We start from the raw sequence: 20,913 nt of genomic DNA on the forward strand, positions 1-20,913 counted from the left end.
AATGATCTATACTTTCTTTTGCCCATGAGTTTATATTCAGAAACTAAGCGTAAGCCTAGTCCCCAGCAACCCATGCTTGTCGTGAGAGGCGAACAAATAGATCGTTGTGTCATCATATCCTCGTTGTGTGGATTGATGCTCATGATGTCAATCACTAGATTTGTCTGGCTCTGACTCGACTACTTACAAACCACCTCCATTATGCTTAATGTCGTTACAAGCAGCGGTAAACAACAGACAAAGCAGTTTAAAGGCGACTATTAAGCGCAACCCGTAGAATCCTGGTCAGCAGAGGTCTCACAGTCCATGCTTGACAGTCCAGTAATGGCGACCGCCTCCGTGGTGTAGTGGTTAGAGCGTCCGCCCGGAGAGCGGAAGGTCGCGGGTTCGATCCCCGACCGCGTCATACCAAAAGACGTTAAACTATGGTACTTGTTGATCCCTGTCTGGCGCCCCGGCATTAATGGGTACAACAAGGACTGGTCGGCTCGGAGTCAGTATAATGTGTCTGAGTGGGGTATTCATGCTTCACTGCGGCATGGTATCTCAGTGGGCTAGCACTATAAAACCAGCTTCAGTCTGGGCTAGTACAAGCAGCCACACATTCACATACACACGCATGCACGTCGTCATATGAGCGAAATATTCTCAAGCACGACGTTAAACCCAATTTCACCTCACCTCACCTTTATATGATAAATCTGTTATGCATTGCTAGAAACTACTATGAGTGAAATTACATAATAAACATCGTTTGATTTAAGACAAGAATGGTATTTCATGATAAAGTGAAAATTTCTTTCAAGTGTTTTCGTATCCCAATTTTTTGTGTTTTATAATTATTTTCACTCTTATGATACACCACGTACAAGAAAATGTTTATCATATAATTATTATTCCTAACATGAAATTTTCGGAAACACACTCGGTTAATAATTTCTCGTCGTTATTCATAACAGGAAATATAATCCAAATCAATTTAGACAAACGGAGCCTTCTTCGGCATTGCTGACGTATTCAGATATCACTGCTGACGTATACGGTTGCCATTCTGGAGGTGAGATTGAGTGACGCGACAGAGAAGATGACGCCACACTTCATCATCCTTGACGTCATGGACATACTCAAGGCCTCGGTAAGGCTATTTCTGTTAAAGATGCCAAGTCTTCTCTCCAGTGTGTATTATTAACAGGCAACATAGAGTATTTTACATTCGAGTCAGAATTTATTAATTTCTTACGTGAATCTATACTTATACTGTACTCTGCTGATACTACGCTACACTACGACCGAAACGGTCGAATTTGCAACCGAATAAGCTACTATTTCTGCCAAATTTGATGTTCGTGCATGAAAACCAGATCGTCTTTTTCCATTCTGAACGCATTGGGGACCAAAATAGATCGATTTCCTTCAATTCCTGCTATTATATGTTTTAAACTGGAGGGATTTCTTTCCATATACACATTCTTGCTTCCGTTGGTTAGGGGGGCCTGTACACTATACTTGACATTTAAACAGGTATTATATAAGCAAAATCGTATGTGGTGCCAATACGCGTATGTTTAAATATAGTCTAGAAAATATGTTATTACACGACACACGTCTTTCCCCTGAGATTTAATCACTCATTTCTCTGATGTTGATTTCATTGCGGAAAAACACGGACTGGGCTTAATCTAATATATCTCAATTCTTTGAAAAATATATTTAGAATACATATACCTCACAGTCATGGTTCAGGTATTATCAGGTGATCCGGACAACGAACTGTTGTAAAACACACTGCCAGTAGGTACGTCACTGAGTGAGTATTGCTGTACGCCATGGTTTGCCATAGTCTTACCATATCACGGCTGGGGGACACCAGAAACAGGGTTCACAAACTGTATTAACTCGAACCCAGGCTTCAGCGTAACGTTTTAACCACCGAGCAACACTACAGTCACTTTATATGCTATGTACTTGTAAACCAGTTAGTATACATGATGACAAAATCAATGCATGTATGTAGCCGACTCGCTTATCATGCCGAAGACGGTTTCTATTTTGATTACAAAGCTCACTCCCCAGTCGTGATATTCCTGGACTAAAAGGGTAAAATCATACTCACTCACCAAGTGGTTAAAAGTTGAATTTAGAATAATAGTTTATACAGTTAGGCTTTCGTATTCCGTTGAATCATTTTTGTAGAACCATCGTGGAATGTGTTAATTGTGTTTCTTGATATTGTAAGTATATTTGAGGTGATTGTCGGTAAATAACGGAAGCGCGAGTAAAATGACAAGGGCTGTCGTTGACATTTTTTAGCGGCAATCATCGGTAGCGAGTAATTTAGAGTTATCCACCTTGTGCTGAGTTGACGTTCAAGAAGTTGCTGCATAGAACAGTTTCTGGTGGGCACTTGGGGCGAGAAGGACTTAGGCCAGCGCTCCCACAAGTTTTTATAGTATTTCTCATGAGCCATTCGTTGAATGAATGCACATAACTTTTCAGAGGCAGTCAATGCCCTATTACAGAAAAAATTAGCGTAGCTGTAAAATCATTCTCTTCCCACAGAGGTTACTCCTGTCATATCTTCCTACGTAAAATGCTGTAAAATAGGTTACCTTAGAATTTACGCCAGTTTCACAAACCAATCCTAGTGCAATCTTACTTATCTTCGCGCTAAGTTTGCAATGTATGATGATGTCTATCGCTTCACAGGAATTCTTCTTAAACATATACTATAGTTAAATTCTAACGTTTCGCTCACAGAATTTCCATGCAACCTGTCCTAAACTGGCTGAACCTTATGTCAATACGCATGTCTTGGAAAATATGCGCAGAGCGGCAGAAGTGAATGAATGTGCTGATACGGAACACGCATTTCTCGTAGTAAGTTTCATATGGCGTTTTGGCGTTCTCATCTTGCCGTTTCACTTCAAGTCCAGCCACTGAGGAGTAAGATTTATTTAGAGAGTTGGCATATGTGTTCTGATCTGTCTGAGCCGGGGATTTACCAGTAACGTCACCTGGGGTCAAACGCTACTCCATTAGATCAATATATAAATCATCTTCATGTGACAGACGTTTCACTACGCGTACTTCTCTTCACCGTTGGCCCGAGGAAAGCGTGAATTAGTTGCCGTTTGACGAAAGTGGTACTTGTTATTAAACTGAGCAAAGTTATTCTGACTTCCGTTATCTGAATATTCCTTTGAACGCACCAGCACACAAACATGGCCTTGAGCTTTCCAATATATTGTCTGCAAGTAATATTTGTGATTTACGTCATTTCAAAACATCTAGAGTAATATCCGGTAAATTCGTTTCCTTCGTGATGGCTACGTCTGTAGCCACCTATTGCCATGGCTTCTTTGACAGAGGAAGTTGTCTTGAATGACTCTTTAAACCGAAATGGTCGGTTGTTAACACCTTGGTGCCCTCGGTGGAAGTCACCAATGAACTCTTATCAAAACGTCTTAGTCTAATCGAGGGTGTCTGCCATCGAAACGGCACCCAATTCAAACCATGTTTTTTTAGAAGCTCCAAGGGTTATGATCCGTCTGATGCCTGCACGCTGGCTCTTTCCCACATACACAAACTCTTGCTAGACACTCGATGCGTTTTCTCTTTGGGCATAACCCCATGAAGATCCGGGTTAGAATTGGTCTTCAGTAACCCATGCTGGTCGTAAGAGGCGACTAACGGGATCGGGTGGTCAGGCTCGCTGTCTTGGTTGACATCGTATCTCAATTGCGTAGATCGATGCTCATGCTGTTGATTGTCTGGTCCAGACACGATTATTTACAGACCGCCGCCATATAGCTGGAGTGCAACCAAACCTTTGGGCATAAGACTCCTTTCCGAAAATGTTAATATCAAAAGACGACCAAGTAACTGCTCCGCATAGCCCATAACCTGCATCTGGGCTCACTGAGGTTGGCAATTCTGGATCATAATACTGTATCATTCTTCAGCATATCTGTCATTAGCTTCGTAAAAGTTGATTCGTCGAGAAAAATTGGTTACGTTTGTAGTATATCCTGTTTTAATTCTTTTGAGCTTAAAATATCAAACATTATTACGGGCAACTTTAACGTTTGGTCTACAATTTGAACTCTCGCCCTTACAAATAATACACCAGGAAAATGTTTTTTCTCCAGTGTACCCTGTATCTTTTCTTGTATCCACAATGACATCTGCCCCTTGTCTTGCAGGTGGAAATTTGTAAAATCGTAGGATAAAGATAGATCTGTAACATATCTGATGACATAGTTCACTCTTTCATGTAAATTCTAGTTTATTTTTGTGGTTTCGTACACTAGACGAAGATGGTACACAGTTTGCCAAACAGCCCTTTGTCTTCACCATTCACACTGATCTTAGTGAGTGTTTGTCGTTTTACGCCGTTTAATATTCCAGTTCTTGTTTGTTTGTTGTTTAACGCCGCGCTCGGCAGTATTTCAACTATATGACGGCGGTCTGTAAATAATCGAGTCTGGACAAACAATCCAGTGATCTTCAGCATGAGCATCGATCTACGCAATAGGGATTCGATGACAGGTGTCAACCAAGTCAGCGAGCCTGACAACCTGATCCCGTTAGTCGGCTATTCCGACAAGCATGAGTTACTGAAGACATTCACGGGTCTATATATATATAGTATTAGCAACGTCTTATCAGCGAACGATGACAAGCAGTCAACAAAGTCACCGAACCAGGTTCGAGCCAGGTTCTCACAGCAAGCACAGATAGGCAGGTGGGGATCAGTTTGACCTGGCAGATCCAAACTTCCGTGTAACACCGCTTTGATCAGTGTATCAGCTTTATCACACCGTTTTAACACACGTGTTTTGGATAACCTTAAGGTTACCCATTCTATGATATTGACAGATCAAAGTTCTAATCGGGTCTAATCAGTGATTGCTAAGAGACGCGTCTGATGCTACAGACGCCCAGCGTCTGATGATCCTATTACTACAGAATTTAGTCGACGCCCAGCGTTATCTACCTCCGCTTACTCTTCCGCGTACCCATCTTTGCCCAAACGTCAAATCTTCGCGTTAGCTTTCCAAGCCTCCATCAAATGTTATTCAAAGTGACAAACGTATTTCAAAACTACTGTCAGTAACCATTATTTACACATAAAAAGCCAGTGACGTATTAATCAGTTTATGTTTTATTTACAAGTGGCTAAAACTGAAAACTTAAATTTCCATGAAAATATGAATCATTCGTCTCACCTTGTATATTAACTATACACATGGGTATATACATGACATATATTTACATTACTCACAAACCTTCTCCCAAAAGTAAAGTATGTAGCCGTGAATGAGACAGGAATATATTATACAGCTTCAAATCATATCTAATTGGGTCTCCTTTTGAATTGTATACAGAGGAGTGGTTTGTTTCTTCCAAAATTTCTAAGCTTCCTTTACCAATGCCCATGAAATCACCCCATGTGTTGATTCGGTTGCAGTGTCCCACATAACACCATACATACACAGCTAGCAGACAGGTCAACCACTATCAGTCCTCATCTGAGACAACCAGGATGATTAGGTCGGTCATACACAATGCACCTTACTATAGCTTACAGGACTTGGGTCAGGAACAGTCCAGGCTCATTCCAGATTTGAAGGAACATTCAAGCACAGGCCCTCGTGTCTTTACGAGGATGAATGATTAAAAACATATTGTTTTTTTAGATGACCCCCGCCTCGAAATGGTTCACAGTACAAAACATCATAACAAGGTCATTATGTATTGTACTGTGAAGTATTTCGAGTCGGGGGGGTTATCTCAACTTTATATGTATATTTAAAAAAAATCTTTAATCCTCGCAAAGACACGAGGGCCTGTGCATTCAAGATGTTAAGTGGTGACAGTATCACAATCAAGTGATTGACTGATTGTTGTTTAACGCCGCAGTCAGCATATTCCAGCTATATAGCAGCGGTCTGTAATAATAGAGCCTGGACCAGACAATCCAGTGATCAACATCATGAGCATCGATCTACGCAACTTGGATACGATGACGTGTTAACCAAGCCAGCGAGCCTGACCACCCGATCCCGTTAGTCGCTTCTTACGACAAGCATGGATGGTCGAGGACCGATTCACGGGTTCACAATCATGCGAAGGATGTACTCGCTGATTATACAACTGGTCACATTGTGCCGTGGAGGGAATGTTGTTTGGCGCCGCAGTCAGCAGTATTTACGATTCATAATCGAGGCTGGCCACATAAACAGGCATAGACGATAACACGTCCACTAAGCAAGCACCTGATCAGATGAACTAAACACTATCAGTCGCTGATGACACGTACATACCGAAAGAAAACAGGATTGTACCAGTCATGTTCATATGAAGCATGTCAACGTATTGTGCATCAAACATGACCTCAACATACAGCAGTCATCTGACACGCACAATTAAGAATTCCGATGCTATGATAACGCCACTGTACAGAAAGCATCCATTGTAGCTACGATTGTCGTAAGTCTGTTGAAGTGTGGAAGTTACGATCAGCTTAGCGCGACGATTGCATTGAGGAACGGGGCCGAGGATACATTCGCCGCCGTCGATTCCACGTCACGTCCGACGACCTTCAAACTTGGCACATAATTTCTCTCGCCCGTGAGAGTAGTTTAATTGGAGGGCTGGGATGTACAGCATTCAAGGCACATCACTGAACGGAGCACGGAATTTCTCTCGCTCGTTTGAGCAGTCTGATTGGACGCCTATTTTTAGCGTCGTGAAATTTGAAACTATTTATGGAAATAATGGATATATAATACACTGAATAGACGAGTTTGCAATGCGGCATACACCAATATCCTGTGACGACATCGGTTAGGAAGAAGGCGATTGACCTATATCTGGTGGCTTGGTGTTGCCTTGTTATATACGTGCAGCTGAAAGTCTCAGAAGGGGCATCAAATAGTATTCGATCCTTCGCTTCCTTTTCGCACGTTTAAGCGTTAGTAATAATAATGATCACCCAAGTCTCAGGTCTTGATTTCCTGCGGACGTGACGTCACAGTGTCACATTTGAGGCGAGACTAGATTAATGCGCAGATTTAAGAGGCGATGGAGATAGTCCTAAAGGTGGCGTTGTCCTCGTCAATGAGGTCGTCTTTGTCCTCGTGCAACATGCTCGACGTGTCCAGTTTCCCTAGGTTCGTCAGCCGGAATGTCCTGTAAAGGAACGATGTCTTAAAACTAAGGGATACATATTGGATATTGGTATTGGATATCGACCAGACTATACACTTTGGTGCCATGGGTGATTTACATTCAAGAAATAAAGGGGAGTAAATAGGGTTTGACTCTGCTTAAAACATTATTTTATCACGACGATTTATCGGGTGTTGTCGAAATGACGCTTGTAAGATATATATGTCAGAGACGGTTATCTTGTTCATTGATAAAAATGACAAGAATACAACAGGACCCACAGATCTACCTTTAAGCAGATCCTGGTACAGTTAACGGACACAGCCAAAGGAGAAAGATACTACTTGCACTAGAACTGATATGAAATGTACGGTATATATAATTTAATATTCCAATTTAAGCATAAGAAGTCAATGCACTTTTCCGTTACAGAAAGAGGAATATTGACACAATCTATGTATTGAATGAAATCTCAAGTCGTAGTCGAGGTCAATCTTTTCACTCACACGATGCCCCTCTTCTTCCGACGGATGTAGATGATCACGCTCATTGCGATGATGAGGAAAACACCGACACACGATACCACCACAGCCACTGTCAAGGTCACGTTGTCTGGTGAAGAAAGAGTGAGTGAGTGAGTTGGGTTTTACGCTGCTTTCAGCAATGGCCCAGCAATATCACGACAGGGGACACAAAAATGGGCTTCAAACATTGGATTCATGTGGGGAATCGAACCCGGGTTTTCGGCGTGACGAGCCAACGCTTTAACCACTATAGGCCAACCCCACCGCCCGGTGAAGAAAGATATGTTTAAAACACTTTATGAAAAGACAAAGGTAACTTCATTATTAAATATTGAATGTCGGTATACTGGCGTCCAAATGTGAGCAGAAACGTATAATCTCATATGTATTGTGTACAATATACAAGTTTATCTTGGGAATTTTCTGTATATTTCCACCGTTCAGGGGATTTAATCCCAGATTTGACTTTACCAGCTGTTTGAAGTTTGAAAGGGAATATTTACCCTGAGGGACCTTTCAAAATTTATGCATAATTTCTAGGCATATTTTTAAATGTTTTTTTATGTACAAAATTGCTGCCAGACCGCCGCCATGTAGCTGGAATATTGCTGAGTGCGGCGTTAAACTAAACTCACTCACTCAGTTGGTACACTCTTGACTATGCCTCGTATGTCATTTAGAGGGCGATTAATAAGGAATGGAGATAATAGAAAAAAACATATGTTCAAATTAAATAGTAAAGGCGACAAATATTGACAATATATTTAATAGAAAATGCTTAATGTTTACTATTGTTTGTTGTTAAACACCGCGTTCGGAATGTTCTAGCTATATGACGACAGTGTGTAAACAATCGATACTTGGGATCAGACAATCCAGTGACTGAGAACAGGAGCATCGATCTTCGCAATTGGAAAATGATTGATAAGATAATAAACGTATGAGTAGGGAGATTACCTCAACCTCTACAAATTCCAATATTAATTATATATCTTTTTTTAAAAAAGCACATTATCCACACACGATAACTTAAACATATCTCACCGTCGCCTTTACTGCCGGGTTTGGTGGCTGGCGGCAGGCAGTCCTGAAAACAGGTGGAGTCGGTGATGTAGCTGCGAGGACCGACAATGACGGTGTTGGAAGTGTGGACGAAGTTGCGGAAGCCGTGGAAGATGAGGTGGGACTGCCAGGGGAAGCTTGATTCCAGATAGGCCTCGAAGATGAGGCTCCCGCATATGTACTTCCTCTCTGATGATAGCATGACTGAATATTGTTTTACGCTGCTTTGGGCAATATTTTATATATACTAAAAACAAAAAGTATGGGAACACCCTAAAATTTGATAGTCATTTATAAACTTAAACGTGGTGAGGCCTTTTATACTCTAAGGTAAATGAAACTTTTTGTGTGCTTAATAGTCACTTTAAACGACATGTTAGAACATGCATTGACGCAACTGATTCAATATTCGTTTTGGTTTGAGTGAAATGAAACATTGTCAAAAACAGCGAAAAACAGGGGTATTGAAACACACCAGCACCATGTTTGATTCAAACGCCCAAAGACAACAGCCTAGTGCATGTGGAAGACATACTTCCCATGCAGCTTGTGGCAACGTTTCCTTTAAAAGAAGCCTTTAAATAATCGAGTCTGAACTAGACAACCCAGAGGGTGGCATCATGAGCATCGATCTACGTAATTAAGATACCTTGTCGTGCATCAAGTTAGAGGGCCTTAACAACTTATCAAATTGTGGGTGGCTGTCAACCAGTTCTAACCCATCTGCAGAACTTCAAGGCGAAGCCGTGACATTGCCAAATGTGAATGATCGAACTAACATGACTACTTTATTAGACAATGGAATGAAATTTCGAAGTGTGCACTTTTGAGGGAAATTTCTATTTAAACCCGTCCTAAAGGATATATTAAAAGACAGTTAATTCCCTGATCAATTGTTTTTCTGACGTGTAAAGCATGTGTTTAAAACAATCATTCCCGACTAAACTAGACTTCTGAGAGTAACCCAATTAAAATCGTGGGTGCTTAAGGGCCCATGATTTTAATATGTTTTTATAATGGAAAGGACAAACTCAAGAACCTAGGCTCTATTAGGATAGGTGATCACACAAGGTGTTCGCGGATGAAATGAGCGTGTTCTGCTCTGCCGGTAGTTTTCGTAAAGGTCAAGATGTCAGGTAGCAAACGTATTTGTTGTTTAAGGCTGGGTGGCTCCAAGTACAGTAGTATACAAGTATATTATAGAATTGCTGGAGTCTCTATTCCTGGGACAACTCTAAGGCTATTACTATTACTATATATTTTTATGCATGAAGATAGGGAATAGCTGTTGATACCTTTCACAAGCACCTGCGACAATCCACATTTGCACTTGTCGTTGACGCTGTTCACGATGACGTCAATCAGGCTTTGCTGTAGTGCTTTGTTTGACCGGAAGTCCTCGCAGTTGGCGTTCGAGAGTTTAAACTGGACCCTGTTGCCGTAACCCGTTGTACAGTTGTTTGATAGACCGATGGTAGAGGGCGCTAAGATGAAGGATCCTGGATCTTTGGTGTCATTCCCGCACCTGCTGATGCTCACGTTCGATCTTCCACTAATCAAACTGTCAACGGAATAGTAGTATTAGTATAAGTAGTATTAGTGGTAGTAGTTTTAGTAGTAGTAATGAGTGAGCTGGGTTTTACGCCGCTTTATCAATATTAGGACACCAGAAGTGGGCTTAACACACTGCACATACACATGTGGGGTATCGAATCCAAGCCTTCGGCGTCACCACACCGCCCCTACTACTACTACTTCTACTACTACTACTACTACTACTACTACTACTACTACTACTACTACTACTACTACTACTACTACTACTACTACTACTACTACTGGGGCGGTAGGGGTAGCCTAGTGGTTAAAGCGTTCGCTCGTCACGCCGAAGGCCCGGGTTCGATTCCCCACATGGGTACAATGTGCGAAGCCCATTTCTGGTGTTCCCTCGCCGTGATATTGCGGGAATATTGCTAAAAGCGGCGTAAAATCCAACTCACTCACTCACTACTCCTACTACTACTACTAGTAGGATCCCGTAGTAGTAGTAGTAGTAGTTGACGTTGTTTTTGTTGTTGTTGTTAGAGTAGTATAATTATACCAATAACTCTATTTGCCCCCTTTACATGGATAACCTTGAATGTCCAATTAATATTTATATCACTGAATTCTGAGCCCCTTTTGTCAAAAATGGGATGAAAAACATTGTTCAGAAACGTCGCAGATATGCGGACATCGCTTACGAAATGTGACTCTTGCATCCCTAGGAACAAATTGTCTCTTGGTCCTGGTGCCTGAGGTTGTGTACCTCCTGATCTGATAACTGGCATTGGGAGGGAATGGGAGAGTATACCCGTGTTTGCTGCCAGGAACATGGCACTTCTGACAATCTGGGTGATGCAGAGTGAGTGAGTTTAGTTTTACGCCGCACTCAGCAATATTCCAGCTATATGGAGGCGGTCTGTAAATAATCGAGTCTGGACCAGACAATCCAGTGATCAACAGCATGAGCATCGATCTACGCAATTGGGAACCGGTGACATGTGTCAACCAAGTCAGCGAGCCTGACCACCCAATCCCGTTAGTCGCCTCTTACGACAATCATGGGTTACTGAAGGCCAATTCTAACCCGGACCTTCACGGGTCGGGTGATGCATAACGCTACTGTTGGGGAGTCGACATTTTCTTTGGTTGGCATTCTTGAAATTGAGGAGATGAAGGATGAGGACAATTTTTTTATGGATATACAACTATTCTGTATAGGCTACGTTTCGACATAGATTGTAATGTCGTTGTCAAGCAAGTGATATACAGTGGAAGCTGTCAAAACCGGCAGTTGTCCAATCCGGCAAGTTGTCAACACCGGCATAACATCTCAGTCCCGTCCGTGGCTAGTGCAATTATCATCATTATCATTTTTCGCTGGATGTGTATTGTCACCAATTAACCTTGCGTTGAAACGACATGGTTGCCCACAAAGACATTTTAATCTGAGTGAGTTGACATGTTTTATTGTGATACAACAATGTATATGAGACTGACAAAACTTGTTCACTTCTAGTCGGAGGTAACCGTGTCATCTGTACAATCCGGCACGCTGTCTATTTAAAAACAGTCTCCTATACAGAATAAAGAAGTTGTGTATCCATAAAAAACTGTCCTCATCCTGAGACTACATTTTCTCTGAGAAGATCCCGGTGGCTTCGACAAGGCAGCACTTCCCGAGAGAAGTCCCATCCGCTGTGAAGGGGTCAAGGGTTCGGAGTCTAACCAGCCTGACTACCAGGATCACACGAACCTTCTTTGATTTAGTTATATTAATACCAATGCTCAAGGCGAAACGCAATTATGACACGGTCTCAGCTCCTCAAATATATGCAACCCAAGTTGCGCTAAGAAGTAGAGTCATTACCTCTACTGGGTTCCTGATCCACATTATTTTTCGCTCCGCTCAGGCTGTAGTGAGTGAGTTTAGTTTTGCACCGCTTTTAGCAATATTCCAGCAATATCACGGCGGGGGACACCAGAAAATAGCTTCATACATTGTACCCATGTGGGAATCGAACCCGGGTTTTCGGCGTGACGAGCGAACACTTTACCCACTAGGCTACCCCATCTCCCCCATTTGAGGTGAATAACCATGGACGTGAAAACAAGCAGTATTTAAAATGACGGGGTAATTACCTTGGGTTGACAGTAAAGATTCTCTTGGTCGACTTGGGTACTAGGTTCTCCAAGATGTCGGTGTGGATATCTTCCTCGGTAGTACGCACTATGAAGGAATCCAATAGTCCGCGTATCTGGTTGATTGGTATGTGGTCGGTGTAGTGCTGGAGCCATTTGGAGTTGTCATACAATGCAACTGCCACAGACGAATCATTGGCTGTGTGGTTGTGTTTCTGGATGAAGAAGCAGAACGACTGATGATGTTTAAGCACCCCACTGAAGCATACACTTTTAGTATGGTGGCCGAGCGGAGACATCACTTTATCGCGACAAAAGGATAAATCGATTGAAATTGATACGGCGAAAAAACCATAGCAAAGACGAGAAAGCAATAGTTGGTCGGTTGTTGTTTAACGCCGCAATCAGCAATATTCCAGCTATATGGTAGCGGTCTGTAGATAATCGAGTATGGACCAGACAATCCTGTGATCAACAGCACGAGCATCGATGTATGCAATCGGGATACGATGACATGTGTCAACCAAGTCAGCGAGCCTGACCACCCGATCCCACTAGTCGCCTCTTATGACAAGCATAGGTTGCTGAAGACCAATTCTAACCCAGATCTTGAGAAAGCGATAATACGAGACGATAATACGCCACCTTTAGTATTATTCCAGCAATATCACGGCGAGGGACACAATGAAGTGGCTTCACACATTATACCCTTGTGGGGAATCGAACCCAGGCCTTCGGTGCGACGAGCGAACGCTTTAACCACTAGGCTATCCCACCGCCCCTCATTATAACAACAGATACACAATACAGCGTAGACGTTTATATGGCAGCTATAACGTTCATGTTGACGAATGTAATCAGTATTCAAATTACCAAGGCGTAATGCACTACAACGATACCGCTCCCATTGATAACTTCGTGCTTGCCAAATCGTTTGTGGAAGAGAGTCTCCGTCGATTTTCCGTCAAACACCACCAGAGAAAAGTTGACCAGGGTCATGTTTGGTCCTGCAGGAATCAGAATCATGATCAATGGTCGTCTCGACGACATCGACTGACATTTCGTTCGTCCGTCCATCCATCCACCCATCCATCCATCCATCCGTCCGTCCATCCATCCATCCATCCATCCATACGTACGTACGTCCGTGCGCACGCACGCGCGCGCACGCACACATGCACACATACATACACACACACATACATACATACACACATAACCAGATTTTAATAATGATAATAATTACACCAAAATATATTATATGCTGCCATATCGAATGACTCTCAAGCAAAAGCAAAAGGGATCCAGTGTTTAGGGTAGGCAGCGATCGAAACGTGTGCTCATGCTAGTCACTGTTTTCTCCGGGCTTATCAACTACAGACTGTCGTGTCATACAGGCTTTTATTGACAGAGAGTATAGAAACTGTTTGTTGTTTAACACCAACAACATTACTATTCGCAAATAATCAAGTCTTGGCCGGAGAAACCGGTGATATATTGTAAGAAACGCCCAACGCAATTGGAGACAATGCCACACAATCAAACCAATCTGAACACACACACACACACACACACACACACACACACACACGCACGCACGCACGCACGCACGCACGCACGCACGCACGCACGCACGCACGCACGCACACACACACCATTCCCTATGACAGGCATGGTTTGTTGGGACCAATTCCAACCCTGGATCACTAGGGGGACATATATGTAATAACGAAAAAGAATAAAACAGATTACGTTGTGTTACCTCTTAGTTCTATAAAAGAGTTGTTGACATCATTCCGAACAAGAATGCTGACCTCGTTGATAACGGGGTTTTTGAGGAATGGTGCAACAGGTGAGGAGGACGTTGTCGGCGATGATGCAGTCATAGACACACTGCTGGTAGAGCCCGAGGAACTGGATGACACTTCAGTTCTGGATGTTTCTGTAGATCCGTGTTCAGTAGCATTTGGGGAATGTGATGATGAAGACGTTGGTTGTTTTGTAGAAGCTGAACTTCGTGGTGATGTTGGCTTCGTTGACGATGATGAAGACGTTGAGGTTGGTTGGTGTTTTGTAGAAGCTGAACGTCGTGGTGGTGTTGGCTTCGTTGACGATGATGAAGACGTTGAGGTTGGTTGGTGTTTAGTAGAAGCTGAACTTCGTGGTGGTGTTGGCTTCGTTGACGATGATGAAGACGTTGAGGTTGGTTGGTGTTTTGTGGAAACTGAACTTCGTGGTGATGTTGGTTTCGTTGACGCTGATGAAGACTTTGAGGTTGGTTGATGTTTAGTAGAAGCTGAAGTTCGTGGTGACGTTGGCTTCGTTGACGCTGATGAAGACTTTGAGGTTGGTTGATGTTTAGTAGAAGCTGAACTACGTGGTGATGTTGGCTTCGTTGACGATGATGGAGACGTTGAGGTTGGTTCATGTTTTGTAGAAGCTGAAGTTAGTGGTGATGTTGGCTTCGTTGACGATGATGAAGACGTTGAGGTTGGTTGATGTTTTGTAGAAGCTGAAGTTCGTGGTGACGTTGGCTTCGTTGACGATGGTGAAGGCGGCGCGGTTGGTTGTTTTGTAGAAGCTAAACTCCTTGGTGACGTTGGTTGCGTTAACGCTGAGGTATGTTGACGTGTTGATGTTTGTTGTGATCTGTGCGTAACCACACCGGTAGTCTTCGTAGGTGTACTCGAAGGTTTTGTCGATGACGGCGATTTGGAACTTGCTCCATGGTGTTTGTCGGTTGCACGTGTTAGTTTCGTGGTTTTTTCAGGCATTCTTGATGTGGTTTTTTTATTGTTTGTAATTCCGGTAAATTGTGAAACAGGGGACTTCCGCCTCGGAGGACTGGCAGCGGCATCCGGTTCATCTTCCATTTCATCATCGCTGTCATCTACCGTAAATACATCAATGTAAGTGGGGCAGTCATTGTCCTCCCCCATCGTGGGAAATGACTGGACATATGATGAACCACACCGACTGAGCGAGAGACTCTTGTTATCAACCAAAACATTATCATCCAGGCCAGTGTCTTCGGAGAGTGCCTGGGCCCGAGAATCTGAATAGTTATATGTATAGATTACGCCATCAATGACAGTTCCTCCTCCCAAGAGCACAATGGCCCACGGTTGGTTGTCATCCACATCCTCCCCTAGTGCAATGTTACACATGGCGTACTTCCGGTTCCGGTAAGGGTCTTCAAACAGTTGTACAGCGTACATAGAAGTCTTCGACATCAACTTTACACTGTACTGAGATTTTGAAAGAGGCTGCGCGGGAAGAGATATTTCTACAAAACCTTGACGATTTTCATCCAGAGTCCAGAGTTTGAATTCACTTATGCAAGGATGTTTCTTTAAGGAACATTGTCTTGTGTGGCAGAAAGACACAATTGTGAAGAGAAATAACCCGACGTGGAAATACAATTTGTTGAATGTCATCACTGCTGGTTACTGCAACGAAAGCCGAATTAAATCAATAACATATAGGGATGTTGAACCAGTGTTCCTTTGCGGCTTGTGGCGGTAGGGTAGCCCAGTGGTTAAAGCGTTCGCTCGTCCCGCCGAAAACCCGCGTTCGATTCTTCACATGGGTACAATGTGTAAAACCCATTTCTGGTGCACCCATGCTGATACTGTTGGAATATTGCTAAAAGCAGCGTAAAACCATACTCACTCACTAATTCCAACTATGTGATGGCGATCGGTAACTGCTCGAGTGTGGACCACACAATCCACTGACTTTCATCATTCTAGCATCGATCTACCACGGGGACATGCATCTACTAAGCCGGCGACTCTGTCCGCCCGTCAGACGTATCTAACGGAAAACCAGAGTTGCTGAGTCAGTGAGTGAGTTTTACGACGCTCTTAGCAATCATCCAGCAATATCACGGCGGGCGACACCATGAAAGGCTTCATACATTGTACCCATGTGGGGAATCAAAATCGGGTCTTCAGTGTGACGAGCAAACGCTTTAACCATAAGGCTATTCCACGACCCCCAGATTTGCTGAAGTCAAAGACTTGCTTGTACTGAAATCAAGATATATTTTAACTATCAACTTCTGCATTAATTAACCATGCCAATTGGTTCTAATTTTCATTCTGGATAATTGCAACAAATTGACGCAAACATGCTGAGATAACATGGTGAGTCTCTACGTCATCCTTAGATGGTCCAGTAGATGCCGGGTTGAGTCCCATCCGAAATTCGTACCTACGCTACCAGAATAAGGCTCTTTTTTAATCTATTTATTAATACCAAATTACAAAATGACAATGGTTTTGCACTTAAATTCATAAATATTAATAATTATAAACAACAAATATTTGGTAACATTAAAATGTTCACTAACCTGAAATCGTATGAAAACATACTGCAGTAATGACACTAGGGGTTAAGCATCAGTGCTTCACGATTGATAGTTTGGTAAACATAGATTAGAATCCACCATCCTTTCAGAAAGTGGTCCCATGTAACACACGTTATACTTGGGATTAAACTGTGCCCGTAAAGTGGGAACCATTCCAGTTATTACCGGTCAGGGAACACAAAGTACACTGTGGCGGTGGTAGAGTTTAAGGGCGACATGGACCAGAGTACATGTTTGCGCCCAAGTACGTGATCTACGCTACAACTATTCTATTACCTCAAGATCTCAGTGGCTGAGTGGGTAAGACTTTGGGTGATGGCGATTAAGAGCCTTACTCTAAAAAAAACAAATAAAAAAATAAATGAAAAATAAAAAATTAAAAAACACACAATTTGATAAGGGTTTAGACGCTACAGAAAACTAGCCATATGAATTGCTGTATCTAGTCTCTTTAACGTGATACCTAGTATACGCAGTGAATTGTTTTGCATAGATTTCTCCTCATGTGTCAAATTCAACTTAGCTCATCATGGATCTCTTGCCAATGGACCATGACCTCTGGAGTGAGTGAGTGAGTTTTACGACGCTTTTAGCAATCATCCAGAAATATCACGGCGGAGGACACCAGAAAAGGGCTTCACACTTTGTACTCATGTGGGGAATAGAACCCTCGAACACTTTAACCACTGGGCTACCCCACCGCCCCCATGACCTCTGGAAATCCTGTACTTTGCCTGACGGGTATGGATACACATTGCACATTCACGTGGTGTATTCAGATAGTGAGATCCACATCGTCTCGCTGTGATAGCGATATATAGCATATTTGACTACATAATCCCTAACTCTTTATAAGAAGGACCAGTCTCTAAACTGGAAAGGTGCATGATACGCTAATTTCTATCAAAACAACAACACGCCTTCATTCATGTCAAAATTCTAAATTGGATTTCATTTAATGTTTTGAACATTTTTTACAGTTACTTTGGTATGCCAGGCGTACTGTACAATACAATGTATACAGATAGTGTTATCTGTGTGATAACTTGTACAGATATGCTCATATGTGTATGTATACGTATCAAGGATACCGTCCTATTACTAATTATATTTTTAGCATTTCCTAGAACATCACTCGCTGTACATTTTAAATATGGGCCAATACGGGAATTGTTGCATATGCACGTGTATGGTGTAAAGTGAAGATGCCTTTAATTATTTTAAAGGCACTCATTAAATCATCTACAAGGACACAGCAACCACATATTTTCAAGTCGATATCTCCACCAGATCTTAGGTCTTAGCCACGCGTACTATGTCGAGACCATGGATCATGCAATGTACTTCTCCCATTATATATCAAATTCGTGCTATAAGCGGTGGTCTGGGATAACTACGCCCATGGAAAATTTGTTTATTTTGTTTGTTTGGTGTTTAACAGTTCTAACTAGGATGGTAACGGGTAACCAATGGAAATAGTTTTTAATGTTTAAGGATAATTTCTCAATGAAAGTTGACTATTCTATGCCACGGGTCAGTGGATCCCTTGGTAGGCGAGTGAGAAGTCTGATATGCAGTCAGTCATGACACAGAGAGAACCGATAATTCAATGTGAAACCATCACATAACGCATAACATCAGCCAGGCTACACACACAACAAATATAGTGAGTGAGTGAATTGGGTTTTACGCCGCTTTTAGCAATATTCCAGCAATATCACGGCGGGGGACACCAGAAATGGGCTTCACACATTGTGCCCATGTGGGGAATCGAACCCGGGCCTTCGGCGTGACGAGCGAACGCTTTAACCACTAGGCTACCCCACCGCCCCCACAACAAATATAATATTAGTCAGCTCTGGTATAAGCATGGGAAACGCAGGATCTATCCGGACCGTCGGTGTGCCAGATCGGCGACAGCCTTTGTCAGTTGCAAGAAGGGCTTATTTGTTTCGGAAAGGACTACGTACTACACATCGGTCGAAACGCCACGACTGTCCAAACTCCAAATCATAACCACAACCTCTGATTGTCGTCGTATCTATACATATAGTTTTGTTTTGTATGATTGTTGTTTAAGCAATATTGCAGCTGTATGACGACGGCCAGTAAATAAGCGAGTCGAGACCAAACCAGTGATTGATATCGTTAGCAACGATCCACGCCGTCGACCCGTGAAGATCCGGGTTAGAATTAGTCTTCAGCAACCCATGTTTGTCGTAAAGGAGACTAACGGGTCGGGTAGTCAGACTCGCTGATTTGGTTGACACATGTCATTGTATCCCAATTGCATAGATCGATGCTCATGCTGTTGATCACTGGATTGTCTGGTCCAGTTTCGATTGTTTGCAGACCGCCGCCATATAGCTGGAATATTGCCTCAATGTGGTGTTAAGCAACAACAGACAAACACAACAAATCACGCCGTCAGGTACGAATACATGTAATCAACAGTCATCGAGCCTGATCCCTGATCCATCGTTCGCCTCTTAGCATGGGTTCCTTGGCCCCTAGTTTACCCGGACCCCTTTTTAAACCCGGAGTTCCCACCGGATATCGCTTTCTTATAACGGGGACGCACTATAAATTGCTACCATCAGATCCTCACTATAATACTGACTGACTGACTGAGTTTGGTTTTTACGCCGCTTTTAGCAATATTCCAGCAACATCACGGCGGGGGACACCAGAAATGGGCTTCACACATTGTACCCATGTGGGGATTCGAACCCGGGTCTTCGGCGTGACGAGCCAACGCTTTAACCATTAGGCTACTCCACCGCCCCCTCACTATAATAAGATATAAAGCATGTGATGTAAGCTACCTCTTCCGCAAGGGAATCAATGTGTGGTAGTTGATTATAACATCGAGTAATGATATTTAGAATATTAGAAGATCTGATAGGTGGACACAAGGTGGATGTACATGGTAACAAAGTCAGTGTTGGAGAGAATCTCGAATAAAACATCAATTAAAGAAATTTTGAATATAAGATTAGATAATATATGTCGACACAAGGTGGATATACATGGTAACAAAGTCAGTGTTGGAGAGAATCTCGAATAAAACATCAATTAATGAAATTTTGAATATAAGATTAGATAATAAGATATATCGACACAAGGTGGATATACATGATAACAAAGTCAATGTTGGAGAGAATCTGGAATAAAACATCCAGTAGTGATATTTAGAATATTAGAAGATCTGATATATCGACACAAGGTTGATATACATGATAACAGTGTCAGTGATGGAGAGAGGCTTCACTGATGATACAGTCAATACAGATCCTATTTCCAGGGCCAATAGAACAAATATACGCTCACTTGATAATATCAATATCATTCTGAAGAAGAAACCTGAATATTTACATCCATACAATAATATTGTCATCATATACAACATGCTGAATATGTATTTACCTTTGTGATTTGACCCGTCCTTAATGTATAGGGAAGCCTACCTGTCTGAACTTAGCCCTGACTAATTGTCGGTGTTATCAGCGAGGGATGGCGGTGAGCGGTACAGATTGATATCGTGATTCATATCACATGCAATAAGTAGTCTGCCAGTTATAATCAATCGCAGGCAGATATGAAAGTGGGTATATGTTTAGTAAGTGACACGGTCTAGGATTGAATTACACAACACATCTAAATAGTCAATTACGTTTTGTCACAATGACACGTGATTGGTTGGAAAAGAACCGTAAATCCTATGTTCAATGAATGAGTGAGTTTAGTTTTAGGCCGTTTTAGTGAACATTCCAGCAATCCTGCGTGCAACGTCAGGAACGTTGAATGTGTGCGAACTACTTTGTCCTTATCAAAACACTGACCTGTAAACAATGGTTGTGTTGTCCGAACATGTGACACTGGTCCATCTGGTCCATCTAGAACTAGATTCAGTTGTTTCTCTTGTTCACGTTACTATCACACTACAACACATTTATGACAGCAGTCGTGATGCTCGTATAAACATTGCTCCATATACAAATTTAAACCTGATTTCGTTGACCTTGGAGTCCAATGAATGTGTCCATGTTTGGTATTGGAGTCCAATGAATGTGTCCATGTTTGGTATTGGAGTCCAAT

At 42.4% G+C, this 20,913-nt stretch overlaps 1 protein-coding gene across 2 annotated transcripts; it reads right to left on the reverse strand.

Annotated features, from left to right (window-relative positions):
- Positions 1-5,148: 5,148 nt before the first annotated feature.
- LOC124283722 (cell wall protein DAN4-like) lies at positions 5,149-20,680 on the reverse strand. 2 transcript variants are annotated; one of them, XM_046719743.1, is made up of 8 exons: positions 20,658-20,680; positions 14,206-15,892; positions 13,317-13,450; positions 12,444-12,658; positions 10,055-10,320; positions 8,742-8,948; positions 7,680-7,785; positions 5,149-7,194 (listed from the first exon to the last, which is right to left on the reverse strand). In XM_046719743.1, exons 2-8 carry the CDS (start codon positions 15,878-15,880, stop codon positions 7,077-7,079), a joined length of 2,721 nt encoding a protein of 906 aa, XP_046575699.1. In that variant the 5' UTR covers positions 15,881-15,892; positions 20,658-20,680; the 3' UTR covers positions 5,149-7,076. The 2 variants fall into 2 exon arrangements, with proteins under 2 accessions (XP_046575699.1, XP_046575698.1); XM_046719742.1 differs by lacking the exon at positions 20,658-20,680 and adding an exon at positions 20,242-20,357.
- Between the last annotated feature and the right edge of the window lie 233 nt (positions 20,681-20,913).

The sequence above is a fragment of the Haliotis rubra genome, unplaced genomic scaffold (assembly GCF_003918875.1).
Source record: "Haliotis rubra isolate DU_JTF1 unplaced genomic scaffold, ASM391887v1 Scf32, whole genome shotgun sequence".
NCBI lineage: Eukaryota > Metazoa > Mollusca > Gastropoda > Lepetellida > Haliotidae > Haliotis > Haliotis rubra.